The sequence below is a fragment of the Arvicanthis niloticus genome, chromosome 10 (assembly GCF_011762505.2).
Source record: "Arvicanthis niloticus isolate mArvNil1 chromosome 10, mArvNil1.pat.X, whole genome shotgun sequence".
Taxonomy (NCBI): domain Eukaryota; kingdom Metazoa; phylum Chordata; class Mammalia; order Rodentia; family Muridae; genus Arvicanthis; species Arvicanthis niloticus.
In genome coordinates this window covers 43,695,755-43,718,105 of record NC_047667.1, presented here as the reverse complement: position 1 = coordinate 43,718,105, position 22,351 = coordinate 43,695,755, and the positions used below count along the sequence as shown (strand labels likewise).

The 22,351-nt window shown below is 42.4% G+C and overlaps 1 protein-coding gene across 4 annotated transcripts in view; it reads left to right on the top strand.

Annotated features, from left to right (window-relative positions):
• Positions 1-783: 783 nt before the first annotated feature.
• The window catches only part of Fam20b (FAM20B glycosaminoglycan xylosylkinase), a 41,815-nt gene continuing 20,247 nt past the window's right edge, over positions 784-22,351 (top strand). Inside the window, exons 1-6 of one of the 4 annotated variants that reach the window (XM_076941405.1) lie at positions 784-937; positions 3,099-3,185; positions 10,723-10,869; positions 12,337-12,833; positions 15,470-15,556; positions 19,031-19,140. In XM_076941405.1, coding sequence (XP_076797520.1) covers positions 12,457-12,833; positions 15,470-15,556; positions 19,031-19,140 — 574 coding nt within the window. In that variant the 5' untranslated portion in view covers positions 784-937; positions 3,099-3,185; positions 10,723-10,869; positions 12,337-12,456. Of the gene's footprint in view, positions 938-1,090; positions 1,665-3,098; positions 3,186-10,722; positions 10,870-12,336; positions 12,834-15,469; positions 15,557-19,030; positions 19,141-22,351 lie in introns of those variants that run through there. The other 3 variants (XM_076941406.1, XM_034512951.2, XM_034512952.2) reach the window with 3 other exon arrangements.

Genomic DNA, 22,351 nt, shown 5'->3' with positions numbered 1-22,351 from the left:
AATGTAGAACGTACACCATAATATTTTAGAGTCGAGCAGACTACTTGTAAGCTTACTATATGGTGAATAAATGTATGCATTATACAGTAGCTACTGTGTGTGGAGTGGACACACGCTAAGGGGAGGAGCGTCTCATTCACTCATCAGGAGTCTAGTGGGTGGGTGCAGGGCACTGGAAACCAAGACGCGTCAGATTTGCCCTCTTAGGGCTTACAGTCTACCGCTAGGCACAAACATTAAAAAAAAATTCTATTATAATAAAATAATCAGGATTTTAAGAAGAGCTGCTGAAAAGGTACAGTGGAGGGGCTCTGCTCTGGGCCAAAGCTGGAGCGATTTCCAAGGTGGGAAGTCTGGCCTCTTTTGGTCAGGGAAGGGCACTTTTGGGCAGAATCTCCAAGAAGTCAAGGCAGAAGAGCGAAAGAAAGAAAAAAATTATTTCTTACGAATAAAACTTTACCTAGATGACTGCAGGAAAGACATCGTGAAGGTAAGAGAGAAGCCAGAAGCTAGTTTATGGAAACAGGCTTGGAGAAAACCGCCGACGGCGCGGAGAAACTCAGCGCAGCAGGAATGAGGGTGAAAGGGGTTAAAGAGGGCGGTCCGGAGCTGCCCGGTAGTCCCGCCCACCCGCAACAGGGGCGGGGCTGCGCCGAGTACGCACTGGGATTGGCCACAGGGAGGGCGTTCCGCTAGGACCGTACCAACAGCCAGGCAGCGCGGAGGCGGGGGTGGGTGTGGAGCGGCCGGCTCCGCGGGGAGCGGCGGCCGGGGAATGGCCGGGCCGGTGGTGGGCGGGAGCCGCAGTGGCGGCGGCGGCGGCCGGGGGCGGTGAAGCGGCGTGGGGCTGCCCCTCCCCGGAGGCGGCGGGGGCGGCCGGGGCCGCGCCGCACCGCACCGCGCGGGCGGCTATGGAGTGAGTCCTGAGTCCCGCCAGGTGAGTGGCGCGGCTGGAGAGGGCGCGCGACCCCCGCCCGGGATCGACGGGAGGGAGGGAGAGAGGGAGGGCGGGAAAGCGCGGGCGGCGGGGGGCGGGGCACCTCCCTCGGGGGCCGGATGCGGAGCTAGGGGCGTCCCCGCGAGGCTGCGGGCGAGCGGGAGTCCTTGCGGTGACCGGTGTTCGCTGCTAGGGACGGTCCCTAGAGGCTCCTGGCCCTGGTGTCGCCCTCCTGTCACGCTACGGCGGCCCGGCGAGCGCGCTCTCGCTCGGTCCCTACGCGGCCCGCCTGGTGGCCGAGGAGCTCGCTCTCGCTGAGCACCTACAGGGCCCGCATGGTGGCCGGGGAGCGCGAGTGACCTGCAGGCCCTGGGCCGGAGAGGGCAGCCGGGTCCTGGGGTTGTGCGCTCAGAACGCCCAGGGTCACAACTTGAGATGAGACTGTCCCAGAGTGGGCTGCGCTGGCGGTTTCATTTCCGGGTGTGATGGCCCAGCGATTAAGAGGGAGCCCAGACGTTGCCTTGATGATGAATGTGAACGTTGTCAAGCTGTGTCCTTGATTGTGGAGTCTGATAAGACATTCTTTTAAATCAGGAGTCAGTGATCTGTCAGGCTCCCGAATTAAAAAAAAAAAAAAAAAAGAAAAGAAAAGAAACGGGGAAACAACAGGGCGTGGATGGTCCTTATACAATTACTTCGTTTAAAGACTATGTCTCCAGTAGGATGGGTAAGGCGTTTACAATTTGGGAAAGGGATATGTTTAACACTGTCACTTGGATCTAGAGCCAGGTGTGAGGGTCATCTCTACTCAGCCAGGTTCCCTCTGGAGGTTTGATATCTCCTGTTGGAAGAAAGAAAGAATTCGATCTTTTCACTATTGAGGTCTAGGGCTTTATAATACAACCATTAATCGGGTAAAGTCGAGATTGTCATTCATTAACCATGCCTACATTGCTTGGGTTGTAATTTCACATTGATCTCAATGCGCTTGCCATTCCTTGAATTTATGCAAGCCCTTTGAGCAAGCTGAAGCACTTCTGCATGTTATCGTCCTGAGAAACAAGTTCAGGTATTAAAGATGCTAAATTATTTGCATGGGCTCTGAACCAATTTAAGGCAAATTTTAAATTAAATTACTGTATTAAATTAATAACTTTCTTAAAGTATGTGAAGATGTTAGACTTTGTGTCCCAGAACTAACCATTACCTGTCAACAAGATGTCATTTCACATTAGAAAATACTTATAAAAGGAGAGCAGTGGGGGGGGGGGGAGACTGGGGAGATTAGTATGCCCCTTTAATCTCACCATTTCTGAGGCAGAGGCTAGCCAGGGCTACATAGTAAGACCCTTTCTCAAAAGCCAACAAATAGAGGAAAATAATAAAGGTACTGTGTGTAAATCTAGCTTCACTCACAATAAAGAACAAAAATTAGAATAATGAAGAAAAAAATAATTTTAAAAAAGAAATAAGTCTCAGCTCACACCTTGAATCCCAGCCTTTGGGAGGCAGAGGCAGGCAGATCTCTGAGTTCCAGGCCAGCCTGGTCTACTACAGAGTTAGTTCCATGACAGCTAGGGCTACACAAAGAAACCCTGTCTTGAAAACAAACAAACAAAAATCTAGAGTTTACAGCTTTCCTCGTGAAATGGGGTTGGTTTGCTTTGTTTTCTTAGAACTAGTGAGAAAATAGGTACATTTTGTTTTTAAAGCACATGCCTTGCTTTTTAAAATATATTTTGAAAAAAAAAGAATATTTGGGAAAAAGCAAGTCACAGATTTTTAGTTTTCATAATCTTTTTTTTTTTTTTTTTGGTTTTTCAAGACAGGGTTTCTCTGTGTAGCCCTGGCTGTCCTGGAACTCATTCTGTAGACCAGGCTGGCCTCGAACTCAGAAATCCACCTGCCTCTGCCTCCCAAGTGCTGGGATTAAAGGCGTGTGCCACCACTGCCCAGCGTTCATAATCTTTTATGACATAGAATTATTTTGTACTGTTAATGATTATTTACTTTTTGTCATTTCTCTTGATTTCCATTTATAGATTTTAACTTTTTCATACAGCCTTAAAGCTTCGGTTGTTTAAAAAAAAAAAAACAAAAACAAAAACAAAACCTCTCCTGAATTTTCAATTCCTAAATGAAATTTTCTGTTTACTTTTAGGACAGGAATTAGCCCCCTTTGACTACAGTTCCTGTGCTGTAACTGTGAGAAACTTCAGCCTTCAGACGGATAACTATTTAACACCTGGTGAGTGCGAGGCTGTCACAGTAGAGACTGTTAGATCTCTCACGGTTATGGACAGGAGCGCTGGGTGTCAGGCTGATCTGGGAGCAAACACCAGATGAATTTTGTGGATTGGGGTAGAGGGCACACTTACCCATGGGACCCTCCAGTTGTAATTCATAGGGTGCATAGTAGGTATACATTAATTGTTGGTTGGTTGGTTAAATTAATAAATGGAAAATGGTGTGAGAGAAGTATAAATATTCTAGTGCAAACACTAGATCTTTTGATACTCCCCCTCCCCCATTTTTCAATCAAAAGGATTTTTTTTTATTTTTTATTTATTTTATTATTATTATTATTTTTTTTTTTTTCCAAGACAGGGTTTCTCTGTATAGCCTTGGCTGACCTGGAACTCACTCTGTAGACCAGGCTGGCCTCGGAACTCAGAAATCCGCCTGCCTCTGCCTCCCAAGTGCTGGGATTAAAGGCGTGTGCCACCACTGCCCGGCTGAATTTTTTTTTTTTTTTTAAAGCAAAAACAATGTGTTTCAGATTTCTGTTGGAAATGTGTTATTAAGGTGGGTGTCTGCAAAAGGTATTGTTGGATTCAGTTCTGTGATTATATGGTGTTCCGGCCACCTACAGCCTGTCCATGCTGCCGTTACGGAGAGCTGCACAGACTTCCTCCCGCCACTTGGACTGGCTAGCTGAGCAGTAGATGGGTAACCAGTGTTTTACCATGAATAGAAAACTGCGGAGTTGTTGGTCGTACCCATACCAGTAGCTTCAGTGCTCACTGGCCTCTTGTCCCTCACAGTGGAGATGAGAGGAAGGTTCTTTCTCCTTTACTTGCTTCTCCAACACCTGTGCATCTCTCCCTCTCTTCCTTCTGTGAGCCTCTGTGTGACTGAGTTCAATAATGTGGGCCTGGGCCACAGAACGGAAGCCCTCCTTTTACTACTGAAATTCCCTTCTGACTAACTTACAATGTAAACATGACAGCAAGAGCTGCTTGAAGAGAACAGAGTGTGGAGATCCTCTGCCTGTCTCTCGACCTAGAGTCTTGGGTGTCAGTGAGAGCTGAGTGTCAGATGGTGCAGGATGAGACAGTGTACTTTGGTCTGTTCGAGGTCTGTACTTTGTGGGGAAGTACTGGCCACATTGGAGGAGACTGTTAATTTGGTTACGTTATAAGAGGAGGCCAAGGAATATGAAATTATGACTGCATAAGAAGGACAGGCAAATGCAGAATAAGGAAGTCTGCTAGTGTGTGTTCTCAAGTGTTGGCTCTCGTTTCCGCATGCCTTTGCCTTGCTTATCTAATGTTGAGAAATAATATATTAAGTGCTAAAATATTCTTGTTGTAGGTATATGTTTGTGGGAGAAGTCTCACAGTATGGTGTGTACTTTGTTTCTTTATCAAGGTGTAGTGTAATCCTTGTCTCAAGTTTAGTATTACTAGGATCCATTACTGTCAGTAATTAAACAAGGATTAGCGGTGATTGTGAAATGTACGCTGTGTACCCTTGCTGTTTAACTTACTGGATCTGCTTTTAACAGTCTGCCTCTCACGGCTGGGAAAGCTGTACAGCTTCTGGCCTTCTGTGGAGTAGCCACTGAGGTTACTCTGCTTCCACAGATCAAATTTAAGATAGTTAAATAGGCTTGTTAGGTTCTAGAGACTCTTCTCTTAGCGTTAGTGAGTGAACTTTGTAACCACTGTTGTGGTGGCCCAAAGACCTTTTTAATTCATTTCTTGTTCTTAGTCCTTGTGTGTATACACACCCTGTATGTGTGTATTTTATGTTGTGTAGTTCTTTTGGGAGACAAAATAGGACTGAAGAGAAGACTCAGTAAGGGTCTTGCCATGCAAACAGGAGGACCTGAGTTCAGATCCCTGGCACCCAAATAAAAACCGAGAGCGCATGGCAGCTTTTCATTACTACACTCCAGAGGCCGAGACGGATCCCCAGGGCCAGCTGACTAATTAGACTAGCTGAACCAGTAAGCTCTAGGCTCAGTGAGGGATTCTGCCTCAGTAAATAAAGTGGAGAAGGATTGAGAATGGCACTGAACATCTGACACCAAACATCTCACACAACACACATTCACAGGTATACACACACATGTATGCCTACACATGCATCTACATGTATAAACACACACATGCATAAAAAGAAAATAACATGGAGGACGTAATGTTAGACCTTGTTTCAGAAACCATTGTCAGTAATACTTGAAGATCTGGTTCAGCCTTGTCTGATATATCATTCATTCATATATTATTCTTGAACAATGTCTTCTTGGACATTCTTCCTTCTTTCTCCTAATATCTCCAGATTGTCTTTATTCCCAATTTCATCCGGAACCAGGTTAGCAGTAACAGTAGTCTCGAATAGTGTAAGCATGATATGCAGATGGTAGCAACGTAGACAATTTTGAATATGTAAAACTGGTAAACATAGTAAATATTTCTGCTGTTTTTACTATACTGTGTTTCTGAATTCATTATAGGGCTTATTTCTCCATGTTTGTAAAAAAAAAAAAAAAAAAGACCATCTTTAAATTAAAGTATTGACAGTCCAGAAGAAATGCTTTTAGCCATAAAAGTCTCTCTCCCTTGCTGTCACTTCTGTTAGGGCCTTGGGAAGTACAAAAACAGAGAGTAAAACATATCTCCTGTCCTTGAGGAACTCACTAGACAGAAGAGAAGGGTATGCCAAAACCGTGTGTGTGTGTGTGTGTGTGTGTGTGTGTGTGTGTGTATGTGTGTGTATGCACACACACACACGTATGCTCGTGTGCACCTGTGTTCCTTTATACTCTAAAATAGTGATCACACTTGGAGCCACCTAGACATCATTTCAGCACAGTTGCGTTTGAGTTTCTGTTGTTTCTGAAAGTTACTTCTTGTGGTGTGTAAGCTTGACACATTGACATACCATGGAATGTAGGGGTGGAAACTGAGGTGTCAAGTAGGCCTAGTTGTATACTTGAAGCCCCAGGTAGGAGAATCATTTGAGCTCAAGAGTTCTGGGCCAGCATGGGTAGCAATATACCAAGACTCTGTCTAAACAATAAATAAATAAATAAATAAATAAATAAATAAATTATTAAGGTGTTTTAGTGCAGATGTTCATATATCTTTTGAGAACTGTAGTGATTTACACCTAAAGGCAATTCTGATTTAAAACAACAACAAAAAACAGAAGGAAATATTTGAAATATTTCCAAGCATATATGAAGGACATTCTATAACATAGCCTTAAATGGTAGTTTATGTACTGATAATTGAATAATGAAACACCTTGAACCTTTAAAGCACTTTCCACTGAGTGTCTGGGTCACTGAAAAATGCCTGTCTCTTTTTTGTGTACCAGGTCTTGCTAAAAGTCTTTTCTTTTTTTCTTTTTCATTTTTCAAAGGGAGAAGGTTAGAAGGTTGTCTTGAATTAAGGTTTAAATGGGGATAGGCTACAAGATTTTCTTTCTTTTTTAAAAGAGAGTAGTTTTTTGTTGCTGTTTTCATATTAAGGCCTGGTGGCCAATTTTTGTTGACGTCCTTCACAGGGACTGTTAAAAGATATCACATGGAAGTTTCTTATTTTATAGATAGTGTATGGCTGTTTAAATGGAAATGAAAATATTAAGGAAAATCTAATAGTCCAACTTGGACTCGTAGGAATTAGATTTTTTAAAAAACTACCAGTAGCTTTAAGTTACTCATAGCACTTACGTTTTAAAAGCTTTAAGCCTTAAACAGTTTTAAGGACAGAGTTTTAATCATCCTTTAAAAATACATCTAGTTTTCTGAATGAAAGGCTTGTGAAAGGCATGCTGTATTTCTGATTTTTGTGTGAAATAGAATGTAGGGCCATGCATCCTATCTGTTTTAGTTATATTGACTGACCATGGTGAATTTTTTTTATTGCTAAGATATAAACGCATATAAACCTATAACAGCTAATAAGAATGTGACTTACTGCAGTAACCTTAATGCTAATTAAAAATCAGAGGGTCAGTACATTAGGAGAAAGTGTTTTTTTCTTTTTTTTTTCCCCTCTGTATTGAGGGGTTAGGAGTTTTGCTATTGCTTTGGCTGAAATAGAAAGGTTAGGTATTATAAGCTGAGTGTGTGTAATTGTATGAATATGTGATGTTAGCCTCAATTGCACTGTATAAGTAAGGTTGTAAAGTATGTAAGTAGATTTTAGATCCATATTAGGGCTGGATATGATATGACTCTCTGAATATGCCTAGGCTCAGAAGTGGAACGTAGTTACTTGTATAGCTTTTTGATCAAACAAGCTGCAAAGCCAGCTCAAATCAGGTGGAGAAAAAATAGGCTCCATCTTTTGGTGGGAGGAATTGTTGATTTCTATCTATGGAAATAGTTCATAAGAAAATCTTAATTCAATTCAGATCTGGGCTATCTGTATAGCCTCTGCAGATAAGACACTTGCCACCACGCCTGATGATCCATGAGTTTAGTCTCCAGAACCCACAGGACTTGTCTTTTGATTTCCATACATGTCTTGGGTATGTTTCCCATACATACACAATAAATACCCAAATATAAGAAACTTGCATTAAGATCTTTTTTTTTTTTTTTTTTTAAACTTACCAAATCTTCAGTTTTGCTGAAACCAACACTTTCCAAAGAGATTGACTGGTAAAGAGAGACCTAAGAGTCTCTGTTCAGGATAGGGGACATGGGAGAGCATGTGTAAATATGATTACATACTAGCTAGTTAAAAAGTCTCTATGCCACAAATCCCCTAGTCATCTGCACAGAATGTTTATAATTGAATATTTACTTGTTCTGTGGTATTTTACAGTCACAAGGTCTCCATTTATGTGAGAAGAGCCTGATTTGACTAGAAATTCTAGCCAAAAAAGTGAAACTTCTATTCACTTTTACTGAAATGTTCACTTTTCATAGCTGTGAATAAAAGTTGGAATTAGCCTTAAGTTGTCAAATCAGAGGCCCAGTCAAAGGGGCTCAGCTATTAATGAGTCTTGGAGGCTCCCTGGAGCTGTGACTTAAAGGATCTCCCCAGCCCAGTAAATCTTGGGTCAGATGTTCTTTACGTTCCTAGCTACCTATGTGAGGTACCTATGTGAGGTACCTATGTGAGGTACCTATGTGAGGTACCTATGTTCCTGTGTGAGGTTTAACTACACAGTATATACATACACCTCTGCATCAATACCTTTGTCTATATATCTTCTTTGCAACATCACTAGATTCTTGAAGAGAGGCCATGTTTCCTCCCTCTGAATCTATAAAGCTCTTGTACAATCTCTTTACAGTCAAAGGTTTGTCCTTCCGAACATGTATCAACAGGAAGGATTGCGATGTATGTGTGTGAAAGATGAAAGAACGTGAACCTGTGTGGCAAGCCCCACATGGGCTGCTGGGAGTGCTGTACGTGTTCCTAGGATGACGCCTCGAGGTCTGCTTCCCAGAGTTTATGCCAGGGTGTCATGTGGAGACTGTTGGCAAATGTTCTGCTTGCACTGCCTCTTTTATATTTAACACTTTCTGAGGTATGTTATCACCTTAAGTCTACTTGTTCTTTGAAGTGGGCTCTGTTCCATATAACAAACATGAAAACAAATGACTGTGTGTAGCTGAACAGTGCTGCACTGTGCGAGCATTTACAGCAGGAGGTGAGGACATGAGATAGAGCAGGCGCGCAGCGCTACTTGGGGAATGCTAGGGAGGTGTTCATCAGGAGTTTGGAAGATACCCGGTAACCCTGCTTTTATTTTCTTGCATCTGAAGTGGAAGTTCTTAAAAATCCAGTTTGCAGTATATAATACACTGTTTGTCTCAAATCTAAAAGGATCATAATACAGCTTAGAAGCTGGGTCTTGGGCACCCTTTCTCAGATATAAAGGAGCAAGGGGATCCTCCTGAGGAATCGTGATTCTGGGCAGGGAATTAGGAACTGTGTGCAAGGCAATTTAAGGCAGAATGTGGTTCTACACTGGTCAGAAGGAGGGAGGTGTTAACAGGGGAGGGAAGGAGCTAGAAACGCCTTTAGAGCTGGCCCTTGAGAGAAGGATTGGGCTTTAAACAAGAGGAGGGAAGAAGAAAGGGGGTGTTTAAAGGGCGTTGAGGGTGGGGAATGGTGGTGGCAAAGGGCTGCTGTCCATCAAGGGGAGACCCAGCATTCTTAAGTTCTTTGTCAGGAGCCAAGATGGACAGTGAGAGAGAGAGCTGCTTCACTCAAAACCACGTAGAGCAGTGGTTCTCAGCCTTCTTAATGCTGTGACCCTTTGATACGGTTCCTCATGTTGTGGTGACCCCCAACCATGAAATTATTTTTGTTGCTCCTTCATTACTGTAATTTTTCCACTGTTAAGAATTGTAAATATCTGTTTGCCCATGGTCTTAGGTGGTCCCTATGAACAGGCTGTTTGACTTCCAAAGGGTGAAGACCCACAGGTTGAGGACTGCTGATTTAGACTAAGCCTTTAATGCTCTGTTAAGGAATTTTTAGAATTCAGGATGATCGAGGGATTAGTTAGGCTCCATTGAAGCCCACAGGTCCAGAAATCTGTTCTTTCCAGAGTCAGGTAGGAGGAACTGAACATTACAGCAAGCCTGTGGCTGGGGCTGTAGAAGTGGAAGAGAGTTGTAAGGAGCAATGCCAAGTTACTGGCAGGTATGAAGCAGCGCCTGCAGTCCCATCACACACCTTGCTAAGATGGCAGTGGGTCGGCTACATAGTGAGGCCCTGTCTAAGTAATTCCTCTCCTCCTTTCATAAAAAGAAGAAAGGCTAGTCCACCCTGCAGTCTTAGACCCGAGTGCCACATGGGTTTCATGAGTCTCAGACATGAAAGCACACTTCCCTTTTTTTCCATATTTGCTCTCACTATAATTCTTCAAAGATGAATAGTGATAATATAACAATTTAATTCAATTCTCCTAATATAAATTTCTGTTCTACCTGAATAGATGAATTGTTTGCAGTGCAGAATTGATGACTTATGTTCTTCTGAAGCCTTTTCAGAAGATAATGAGATTTCAAAACTTAACACTTACAAACTGGATTTTCGATGTGAATCTTTTTGTCTTAATTTGGGGACTGTTAAACTTCCTATTTCAGATATGGCTGGGGTGTATAGCTCAGTGGTAGAGCATTTGGATAGCGTTCGCAAGGCTCCGGGTACCATCCCCAGCACAACAAACAAAACAGCCCCAAGCCCAGATGGAGTGGTACATGTCTGTAGTCCCTGCAAGTAGGGAGGATTGCTTCACGTTCAAGGCCAGCCAAAACAAAACAAACAAAAAGAAGTTTTTAAATGCTATTTATATATGATATGAGGGAAGGGACTCTATTCTGCATAAAATATGCATAACCATTACATATATACTATCAAAATCTAACTAGCCAGACTTTAGATTCAAAGTGCATTTTTTAGAAAGGAAAAGCCCTTTGCAGTCTCCTTTAGCCAGAGCTGTCCAGTGGTTGGCTGTGACTGTTTGGATTGGAGGTGCTAAAGATGCTGCTACCTTTCTGTTTCCTTTATCCCTGCACCCTGCAGTGTGTACTGTGGACCAAATGAAGAGAGAACAGGATCATTGGAGCTAATACTGAATCCAGTCTCCTGACACGGGCGGTGTGCATAATTACCAGGACTGCTTTCACTGAGTGCCGTGCCGAAGCCGATAGCATCACAGTTACATTTAGCGTAATGAAACCTATTACTTTGTGTGCTAACTTAAAAAATAACCAAATAAAAACAATTACGCTTTTAGTGGCAGTCACACAGCTTTTGTCCTGGCTTAACTGTGGTGAGCAATGGTGATGACACAGAGCAGGTGGCGGGCGCTCAGGACTTGACTTTACCTCTCACTGTCTGCTTCCTTCATGAAAAGAACAGGAAGGAGTGATTGGTCCTCCAGAGTGAATGTCACATCAGCTGGCTCAAGGCCAGGCATTGCTCAGAATTTTCCTTTTGGGTTGTTTCCATTTGTTAAAGAAGCCTCAAATTTAGATAGGAGTGTCACAGCAAAGTTGTTTGCTCTGTTTTTTTGTGTTGGTCTTATTTCTTAGATTAATGGTTTGGGTTGTTGAGTGAATTGTAGAAGGAAGCAGCACCCTGTTATCTTCTTGTCATTTGTTTTGTTCCATTGCTGTACAGTATCGTCTGTAGGCATATAGCAGAGTGAGCTGGTGCACAGTTTACAATGGCCTTGTGGAGCTGGGCAGTGCAGCCCATGTTTATCACAGCGCTTGTGCCGTATTAGCAGGAAGATTAGGAGTTCAGCCTTGGACTACATGAGACCTAGTCTTAAAAACAAATCCCACCGGAGTGGAAAAGCAAACTCTGAGCAGACAAATAAAACTGAAGGATGTGTTCTGACACCTCTGTCTTGAGAATTGCCCAGCGTGTGGTGAGTGCACCCTGGAAGCAGCATTCATTTTGGTCCATGGCATTAGCATCCTTGCTGTTTGCCTCTCCATTCAAGGCCTAAACTGGTAGATTTTGTGAGCTGTCTGCTCACAGTCTGTTAACAGCCAGATGGCTTAGGGAAATGGTTTTCCTTTTCTGAATTCATCCAGATTTGATTATCTATACTTTACCAGGAAAAACAATTAGTGGAGGTCTGATTAAGGAGACTAAGTTCAGTGTTGTACTTAATCACATGCACATAGCTATAGTCTGTCTGATCGCTGGGGATTTGCATTTGAAAAGGAGTTATGCCTCTCTCCTGGACCTTTGTTATTGCACAGGTATCAGAAAACTAACGTAGGAAGGAGTGGGAAATTACCAGACATAACAAGGGTTCACTTATGGATCTTGAACAGTAAAACTTGGGAGTTAAGAACTATGCTTAGCTCAATGTTTTGCTTTCATTTTTTCTCCCCTTATTTTTATAATTTTTTGGAAATATATAGCAGCCAAATGGCTCCTAGATGACCACCACCCCTCCCCCCCATTCTAATTAAAATGGGAATGTGTTTCTTATAATTTTCTGGTTACCCAATTCTTCCTTCTGAGGTCTTTCCCTTACCGTCTTCAGTTAATAGGCCTTCTTGAGCTCAGTCTTAGCAATGAATCACTGAAAGGGTGAGTGACATTAGAGGCCTGCAACATGTAAAGGTAGAAGTCTGCAATTCCTGATCAAATCATCCTCTGTACTTTGGCCTACAGGAATTGTGGAGGCGCTGCAGTGAAGAAATATGTAATCATGGAATCTCCTTGCTAATCGTCACCACCTGTTCCCCGTGATAAGCCAGCAAGGACGTGGGTCGAGAAGGAAGAGAGGCCAACATGAAGCTGAAGCAGCGAGTTGTGCTGTTAGCAATACTCCTTGTCATTTTTATTTTCACCAAAGTTTTCCTGATAGACAATTTAGATACATCAGCTGCCAACCGAGAGGACCAGAGGGCTTTTCACAGAATGATGACTGGCTTGCGGGTGGAGCTGGTGCCCAAGTTGGACCACACCCTGCAGTCTCCTTGGGAGATTGCAGCCCAGTGGGTGGTGCCCCGGGAAGTGTACCCTGAAGAGACACCAGAGCTGGGAGCAATCATGCATGCCATGGCTACTAAGAAAATCATTAAAGCTGATGTGGGTTATAAAGGGACGCAGCTAAAAGCTTTACTGATTCTTGAAGGAGGACAGAAAGTTGTCTTCAAACCTAAGCGGTGAGTCTTCATCTTAGAAGGTGTATGTGCTGGTTGCTGATTCAGTCATCTTGGGGTTCATAGAAGAGCATCCTCCTTGCTGTGCTTTTCAGTAAAATGACATAGCTAGACTGAAACATTCCAGAGTCTGTCTAGTTCTGAAGGTTCAGTGATTCTTTGGAAGAAATCTATGGGAACCTGTCTTGATTCCTTTAGGTCTTTTTAAAAGCCAGATATGGTGGTTTAGTCAGACCTGTTGTAGGCTCAGGAAGGTTTGGCAAAAGAATTGTTACAAATTGGAGGGCAGCCTGGGCTGTTATAGTAAGGTACAAACAAACAAGTGACCTTTTAAACAGAGCTAATGTTGATTTCTCTGGGGCTTTGTTTTTTGGGTTGTTTGTTTTGAGACAGTTTCACTATATAACCCTGGCTGGTCTCAACTTGATCATCCTCCTGCATCATGAAGGCCTGAGCTTCTATGCCTGGCTATTGATTTCTAGTATACTAAATATCTTCAGTGTGGCAAGTATTAGAGGTACAAAATGAACTGAGTAGAAAATAAACAATTTGTTGCCCCCTTCACTGAAAGTACAACGAAAAACTGGATATCCAAAGATGAGATAGAGTTAGAGTAGACTTCAGATGGGGGAGTCCCTATCAGTGCTGAAGCATTGATCGATGTAGAGTTTCATTGTGTTTGGTTTCTATTTTTTGAGCAGTTTCAGGTTCATTTAAGGGTGAATACTAGATAAGTCCCATTAACTACCTTTCCCTTCAATTTTCCTAAGTTACTAATGTTGTTCAATTATCCAATTGATGAGTCAATAATAGCATGTTAATTTAAGTCCATGGTTTGGCTGGGCATACTGGTGCACACCTTTAATCCCAGCACTTAGGAGTCAGAGGCAGTCAGATCTCTGAGTTTGAAGCCAGTCTTTTTATATATTTTTAGTATATTATACAAGTGATTTTTTTCCATTATACTTGTATCCATTTGAGAAGTAAATTGATTTTTATAGGCAACAAACACTTGCAGTGAAGAGATACCATGACCAAGGCAGTGCTTATAAAATTGCGGGCTTGCTTACAGTTTCAGAGGCTTAGTTCATTATCATCATGGCAGAGAGCTTGGCAGGCAGGTATGGTGCTGGGGAAGTACCATGCTACATCCTGGTCTACAAGCAGGGGCAGAGGGGAGAGAGGAGGTACTGGCATGGGCTTTGGAAACCTCAACGCCCACCCTCTGTGGCATATTTCCTCTAACAAGACCATACATACACCTATGCCAGCAACTCCTAGTCCTTATAATCCTTTTGACTAGTGCTGCTCGCTGATAATTAAACATTCAGATACGTGAGCCTGTGGAGGCCATTCTTATTCAAACCACCACACTAGCTGAAGCAGTGCTTCAGGTTTGGAAAGAGATGTGTCTCAAAAATAGTAAGGTAGAGAGCAATAAAGGAAAGCTATCCTTGCACCACCCTCTGGCTTCCACACGCACTCACACAGGCAAACACATCTATATACACACACAAGGCCAGGCATGGTGACGTGTGCTTGTGATCTCAGTAGTGGGGAGGCAGAGTCAGTGGATTCTTGGGTCCCACTGGCCAACCATTAAGTTCCATGTCAATGAAAAACACTTTTTAAAAAGTTAGATAGTGTTTAAAGAGTGACACGTGGTTGTCCTCTAGCCTCCACATGCACGTGTATACACACACACACACACACACACAAATCTGTACACATATACAAAACACAATCACATGCAACTCAGACTTCAGCCTCCTGACTCCACTCTGCCTCCTTCATTTTGATTCTTATTCTTCCTCTTTGCTCTGGAGCCTACCCTCAAAGCCCCTAGGCGCCTCTGGTTCATGCATGTCACTCTCAGCCGCCTTTAGCTAGTGGAAGGCCTTGAGGCTTCAGCGGGAGGATGTGCTGTACTGCATCTCATAGTTTCTCATGACTGTGCTGAAGTCCTGAAATGTATCCAAGGCCTGTTCCCCAGCTGAGTGGCCACCCACACCTGTGGTAGAGAGAAGAATGCTTGTTACCATGTCGGCTTCTGCTGCTGTGGTGTTTTTAAACTGACAGTTGCAAGGCAGCCAGTATAACCCTAAGGAACCTAAGGAACTTTAAGGAATGCTACAAGACCAGGCTGAGAAGATGTTGACGCATGACTGCCTTCTGATAGGATCCTGGGTCACTTTGTCTTGAAAATATGCTTTAGAATAGGGCTTCACTTTGTACTCTAAGAACATTAAAGGTTATTACTTCTTGTGGTCCCATTTTCCACTTGATGATTGTTGGGAGCGACTCCTAGCAGAAAACGGCTATCATCTTTGTAGCCATCTTGGACCATATACCCTGACAAGAGACTTGTTTTCAACAGCCTACAACAGCTGAGCACACTCTGATAACATCTTGTTTTTCCCACATATCTTGTTTTAATGCCCCCAGCTGCAAGGCATACGTGGTAAAGAGACTTCAGCTGTGTTTTAGATAGTTTTCATCTCAGCTCATCAGTTCTCAGGGTTGATAGAAAAGGGGTGTGGGACAGACTGGACTCGCTGACAGGTGGATTCTACCTCTTGTGCTGTCCTTCCAACACTGATGTAATTCACATCTGTGTCTGCTTCCCATTCCCTTTGCAGGTACAGCAGAGACTATGTTGTAGAAGGGGAGCCATATGCTGGGTATGACAGGCACAATGCAGAGGTGGCGGCCTTCCATTTGGACAGGTGTGTGATCTCGTGTTTCCTTGTTCCCTTCCTTTCAGAGAGTCTGTGATCTTTCTGCAGAAGGGAGTGATGCAGTAACACATGCATGCTCCTGCCTATAGCTGATGAGTGCCATTGGAGTTCTATACACACCCAGTATCTGGGTGCTGCCTAAAAACCACAAGAGAGTTTTAAAGACGTATTTATTCTTCAGATTTTGTTTCCATGGATGTCTGTGCATCACAAGTGTGTCTAGTGCCCACAGAAGCCAGAGAAAGGCATTGGAGTCCTGGAACTGGGGTTACAGATGGAAGCTGCTGTGGGGATGTTGGGGACCAAATCTAGGTCCTCTACAAGAGCAGCAGGTGCTCCTGACCAGAGCGTCTCTCCAGCTCCAACAGGATTTTTTTTGGGGGGGGGGGGGAGTTTCGAGACAGGGTTTCTCTGTGTAGCCCTGGCTGTCCTGGAACTCACTCTGTAGACCAGGCTGGCCTCGGAACTCAGAAATCTGCCTGCCTCTGCCTCCCAAGTGCTGGGATTAAAGGCATGTGCCACCACCGCCTTTAATAGTATTCCACCAACAGGATTATTTTTAACCCCAAACTTTTACTTCCTATTACATCACATCATTCTTGGCATGCCTTATATTGTCTTGGGTAAAGGTATTAATTGACAAATAAAATACCAGAATGAAAACAGAAGTTTGAATTCAAATCTCTATATTGAATTGGTCATTAATTGGGCCTCATAGCACTGTTGCTTTGTTTCTGTTGTAAGTAGTACTGATTTATTCCCATCACATAAAATATATAGCATGGAATTAAGACTGGATTTTGTAAAATGTATATACAGCTTCAAAAAAGAAACAACAAAAAAATCACCATGAAGTGTAATAGGTAACCGGTAGTTGGCTGTGGTAGCACACTTGTGATCTTAGTATGAAGGAGACAAGGGCCGGGCTTGAGCATTCAAGGCTGCTGTGGCTACAGAGTGAGTCTCTGAAAGCTGGAGGTGTGGGCCAGCTAGAAACATTGACACTGTGCTCGCAGGTACTTCCTAGCCAAACTGTGCTTCCAAGTTCCTCATCACAGGCACTCAGTCTGCCGTAGTGACAAAAAGACATGCTTGTGGGCTAGAGAGGGAGATGACTTGGGCAGAGCATTTGCTTATAGGTGACCTCTAGCAGTGAAAACAGCAAGAGAAAGAGAACTCGTTCAGAAATGTACTAAGAAATCAGAAAAGGCAAACTTTTGCCTTTTTCTGAATTAGGAAGCGTTTCTCATTTTTACACACACACTGTAATAGAACATGAGTCAAGACCATAGACAGGACTCAGGGCTGCTCTTCCTAAGGACCTAGGTTCAATTCCCAGCACCCATACAACCATCTGCCACCCCAGTTCAGGGAATCCAACAGACAGCAGATTGTTTACATCCATCTATACATGCAGGTAAAACATTCATACACATAAAATAAATGCTTTTCTAAAAAAAGAAAAGCTGTTACACAGAGAAACTCTGTCTCAAAAAAATCTAAAAGAAAGAAGGAACAAACTAACACTGGTGGAGCTGGGCATGTGTGCAAACCTGTAATCCTTGTTCTTAGATGAGGAAGAAGAAGCCAGAGTTTGAGGATAGCCTAGGCTATTGTCTACATCTGCCTAAAATGGATAAATAAGTACTGTAAGTGGTTTAGGAGAATAACAGCAATTATTAGAGGTGCTAATGAATACTGGACAGGTTTCTTGTCACTAGAAATGTTTAAAAATCCTTTGAAACTGCTATTTTCACCTGCTGAAGTGACAGAACTTTTTTTTTAAAGATAATGTTTTATTGTCAGGAATATATTTAATTTATATGTTGCTTAAAGCATTGTGCTTAAAGCATCGTTTTGTACCAGAAATCTTACTGTTCATAGCAAAGTTTATAGATACACATATCTTACTAGCATTTTATAGTAGAGAAAACTTGATGGTAACTTAATGTTCTAGCTAGGGAAGGAGTTAAGTGGGTTTATAACACTGTGGATGTCTGCAGCCCTTTAAAGGTACTACAAGCAAAGCTGCATAAAGCCAACAACCTCATGTAGTTGCATGTTAGAGTCAGCCTTGTCTGTCTGCTGTCTCCCCTTCAGACTCTTTATTTTCTATTTATTGGACACCAGCAGATAATGAAGAGAGCCTTATTATTCCTCACTTCGGATCAGTATACCCAACATAGTAAATTTCATCAGTCTAATGTATGTAAGCCATATATCATTATTTAATTTTGTATCTCCCCCCCCCCCCAATTATTGGCAAAATACAGTTATCCATGGCATCAGTTTAGTAAACTATTCTCCATATAGATATGGTTACTATTAAGCCAGGTGTGGTGGCTTATGCCTGCAATCCTAGCACTTGAGAGGCTGAGGCAAGAGAGTTGCCACGAGTTCACAGGTAAACTGGGCTACAGAGTGAAATCCTGTTTAGAAAGAAAGAAGATGCCGTGGCAGTGGTGACATACGCCTTTAATCCCAGCATTCAGGAGGCAAAGGCAGGTGGATCTCTGAGTTCAAGGCCAGCCTGGTCTACATAAAGAAACCTTGTCTTAAAAAGCCAAAAAAGAAAAAAAAGCAAGATGAGAAGCCAAGTGTGTGTGTGTTTATATATGCCCTTGTGTTTTTACAAATGTGAGAGAAAACACTGATGCCAAAATATCAGTTGCTGGACTTGAGAATTAAGGATGACCTTAGTTTGTTTATTATTAGTTTTAAAGTTCTGCCCTCTAAATTTTCTTTAGGGAATGTGTAATTTAGGGAATGTGACATCAGAAAATGTCATCGTAAAAGAAAGTAATAGATGTGGTGGTGTACAACTTTAACACCAGCCCTTAGGTCTGAGGCCACATGGTCTACTTACCAGTTCTAGGCCAGCCAAGTAAGTAAGCCAGCACAATAAAACTCTGCCTCAAAATAAAATAAAATATAAAATATTATATATATATATATATATATATATATATATATATATACACAAATACATTTATATATATGTATACATATATATAAATAAATTTTTCTAGTGCTCACTATTAGAAAGACTTTCAAATGTGCCTTTATTTAAATTGTTGTGTGGCTGTATTGTTTTGGTCAGTTTGCCTAGCTTATCAAAGCTTTTATTCCATCTGAGTTTCTAATTGCTTTATTATTAATACTTATTTCTAGTTTTGATTATGAAAAATTTCTAGCAGAGGGTACTGTGATATACCCATGTTCCCCTTCCCTAGGCTTGACAGTGTTTTACATATCACTTGACTTGCCCTCTCCCTTTTTTTTGCTGAACTGTTGAATAATATACATCTTGACATAATGAATTTATGTACCTCTGAAAACCAAGATTTAATCACCTACCTACCTCTGAAACCTTAATATCTTTAACAGGATTGATCATGGTTTTTGAAACTTAAAATACATCCCCAAAGATTTCTCTCTTTTCTCTTCAACCTTCAAAACTAGGATTCTGGGTTTCCGCCGAGCTCCCTTGGTCGTTGGCAGATATGTTAATCTGCAAACAGAAATGAAGCCTGTTGCCACGGAGCAGCTGCTGAGTACCTTCCTAACTGTGGGTAAGAGATTTTGGAGGGTATTTAAATAGGGTCCCGGTCAGAGAGGTAAATCAGTGGGACATCGTTGAGCAGGTCAGTTGCATCTCTTTCATACCTAAAGAACTCAAGGGAACATAAAAGCAAATGGCCACCCTGGATTCATGTTAAGTGTGGAAATTAGGTCTAATGGTGAGAATGGAAAATGAGAATTTCACCCTAATACATACTTCTTGAAGTAAGAAGTGAAGTCAGTTACCAGTAGCAAATGCAGTAACTTTATTTCTGTTTGATCTTCTAGCTAAGCTTCAAATGCAGGATTTGGCTTAAATCGATTACTGTCTGCATATCATTGTCCTGGATATTTTTAATACATATATTCCTTTGGGAACTATCTTCTGAGAAGTGAGGAAACCCAGGGGCTGAGGACATGGCTTAGTCAATAAAGTGCTTGCTATGTAAGCACGAGGACCTGAATTTGAATCCCCATACCCATGTGAAAAACAGATATGGAAGCAGCCCTTGTATTTCTAGTGCTGAGGAATTGGAGATGGGCAAATTCTTGGAGATCACTGTTCCATCCAGTGGAATTGGTATTATGCTCCAGGTTCCGTGAAAGACCCTGTCTCAAAAAGTAAGGTGGGAAGCACTTGAGGAAGGCTATCAAGTTCTGATCTCCATATGTGCGCCCCCACCACCTAAAGATAAATAAATAATAAAGAATTGAGGAAGCCCAAACACTTCTCAGTCTTTAGATCATAAGATGGTTGTTCTACTGTAGAATTGTATTTGGGTCACTGCTTTGCCTTCAAGAGTTAGTTGGTAACTCAAGCCACCCTGGCCTTGGTTCCCATTATCCTCCTGTATGCAAGGATCTACCCAGTCTTGCTCTTGTAGGCATGATAGAACAGGAAGAATTTAGAGGTGCTGTGCTCTCTCAACTTTGCCTCCTTGTGGTGACTTTTTCAGTGCTCTACTTCATGGCATAAATGAGAAACAGACATTGAAAAATGAACTTCAATTTGCTTCTTACTAGAATGAATAGATTCATACTTAGAAATGAGGTAAAGCAATACCTGTCTCAAAAAAATATACCAAATGATAATACAATATGATTTTTTTTAGAGATACAGAGACAGGAAATTTTACTGTTATGGTTCCTGTTGTCATAATTGATTGAAACACTAAATTTCAGATAGAGGCTTAATGTAAATAAGGTTGTAATTTTGTTCCTGTCTAGTTTACCCCACCCTTCCTGAGTTAACATTGATCTAGGCTGAAGACAGAAGATAGACAGATTAGAGATACAGGAAGAGTGTGTGGTCAAGTAGAGTGTGCCTGTGGGTTTAGCCAATGAGAGGAAGTAGTCAGGACAGGGTTGCTGAAGGGATCAATATTCTCCTTGGACATTGGGAGCTGCTGAGGGAATCTAACCATGGCTTTATCAGATTTGAATGCAGAAAGCTAGTTGTGACTCTGGAGAGGGAATGATGATGGGAAAATCAGAAGATAACAGCCCTCGGAGGCTGCTGAAGTATAATTTTGAGACAGAGCTAAGATGAGGATGGAGACAGAAAGACTAAGAGATTCCCAACTGGAGCATGAGCCATGAGGCTAGGAGGACAGTTGGCAGAAGGGAAAACTTAGGCGTGACTCCAAGTTTCTAGATTGGGTGGCCAAGTGCAGACAGAAGCAGTTAACTGAGGGGTGATCAGGAAAGACTTGAAGTGGTACAGAAGATACTACATCTGGTTTTGGATATTTTCTTTCAGGATCATCTATGAGTTTGTGTTGGCATATTTTTTATGATACTTTATTGGGTTCTTAGAGCTCTACCTCCTTTCCAATGTTTGTTCCACCCTAATCCCTTCCAACATAACAACACTGGGTAGACAGAAGGAAGAGTAGAGAGGAGAGGGGCGTAGACCTCTTTAGACTACTTCTTGCTGATTAGGGTGTTGTGTTTCTTGGGGCAGGTCCAATCTTCGTATCTCTAACTTCTAGTCTCTGCTCACAAACACTTGACAAACCTCACAACAGCAGCCAGGAGCAGCAGCATTCTTCTTGGAGTGCCCCCCACTCTCTCTCTCTTGGGGCTCTGGGATTTATTCCCTCTCCAGGGTCTCCAGAATTAGACTATCCACAACTGGCAAAGATATGTCCCTGCTAGAGCCTGAGGCAAATCATAATCACTTGTTGTGAAGCAATCTCTTATGCCACACCTGGGATTAAAACAAAAACATATTCCCATAACAGAACTGGGTTGTTAAAGAAACCAAAACTTCTCACAAACTTCATTTGTATAAAATAGTCAATAACTAAAGGAGAAAAGTCTAGATGTAGGCTTAGATTTGATAGTTCAGTTCACCCAAGGAGAGAAAGAACTTCAGTGATCAGATAAGCGGTTTCCTGAGTTGAGTGTGTCCATGAAGTGGTCAGAGACTCAGGAAAAGCACATTTAGTCCTATTATTAAGAGTGACCATGCTATTGATTGATTTCTGATCGTGTTAGACACAAACTTGTTTCCTTTCCACTGTCTCACTGGAGGAATGCGCATACGTGGAGAGCTGGAATGACACACTCAGCACCGTGCAATCCCTGACTTAGGCAGTTTGTCGTAGGGGCTGGGACACAGTACAGTGGCAGAGCAATTGCTGGGTATGCAGGAGTGTCTGGGTTCCATCTCCAGCCCAACTCCTCCATTTGTATTTTAACCCCAGAAATTTGAGTAAACCACAAACTCTTAACTAATACATTATACTTCTTTTCCTAAGTAAGATTCTTATGTACCAAACCCAAGTGTTTGGGTTTTACCCCATAAATTGTATTATTGTTTTGTTTTGTGTGCTTTCATTTTTGAATCAGTAATTCATTGTTAACATGCTTAAGTTATCAAAAGGACTACAGTAACATATCCCAGTTCCTCTATTAGTAATTTATTTCTTTTTGTATACATACATGTTTATGTTTAACTCTACTGTTCCGCGCGCCTCCCGTGTCCCCTTTTCACCCGTGGAAGAGAAGCACGAGAGGCAGAATTTGGGTATCACCACAGCGAGGCTTTAATCTGTATCAGCAGAAGCGGGAAGACGCGGAAGGGCCAAAGACAGGAAGAGGCACAGCTTAAATACACCCTAGAGTGACGTATTCACTTCTGATTGGCTGTTCACTCATCACCCCATATTACGCCCTGGGATGGGCAGTGACTTTTGGCGTGCTTTTGCCTTTTTGCAC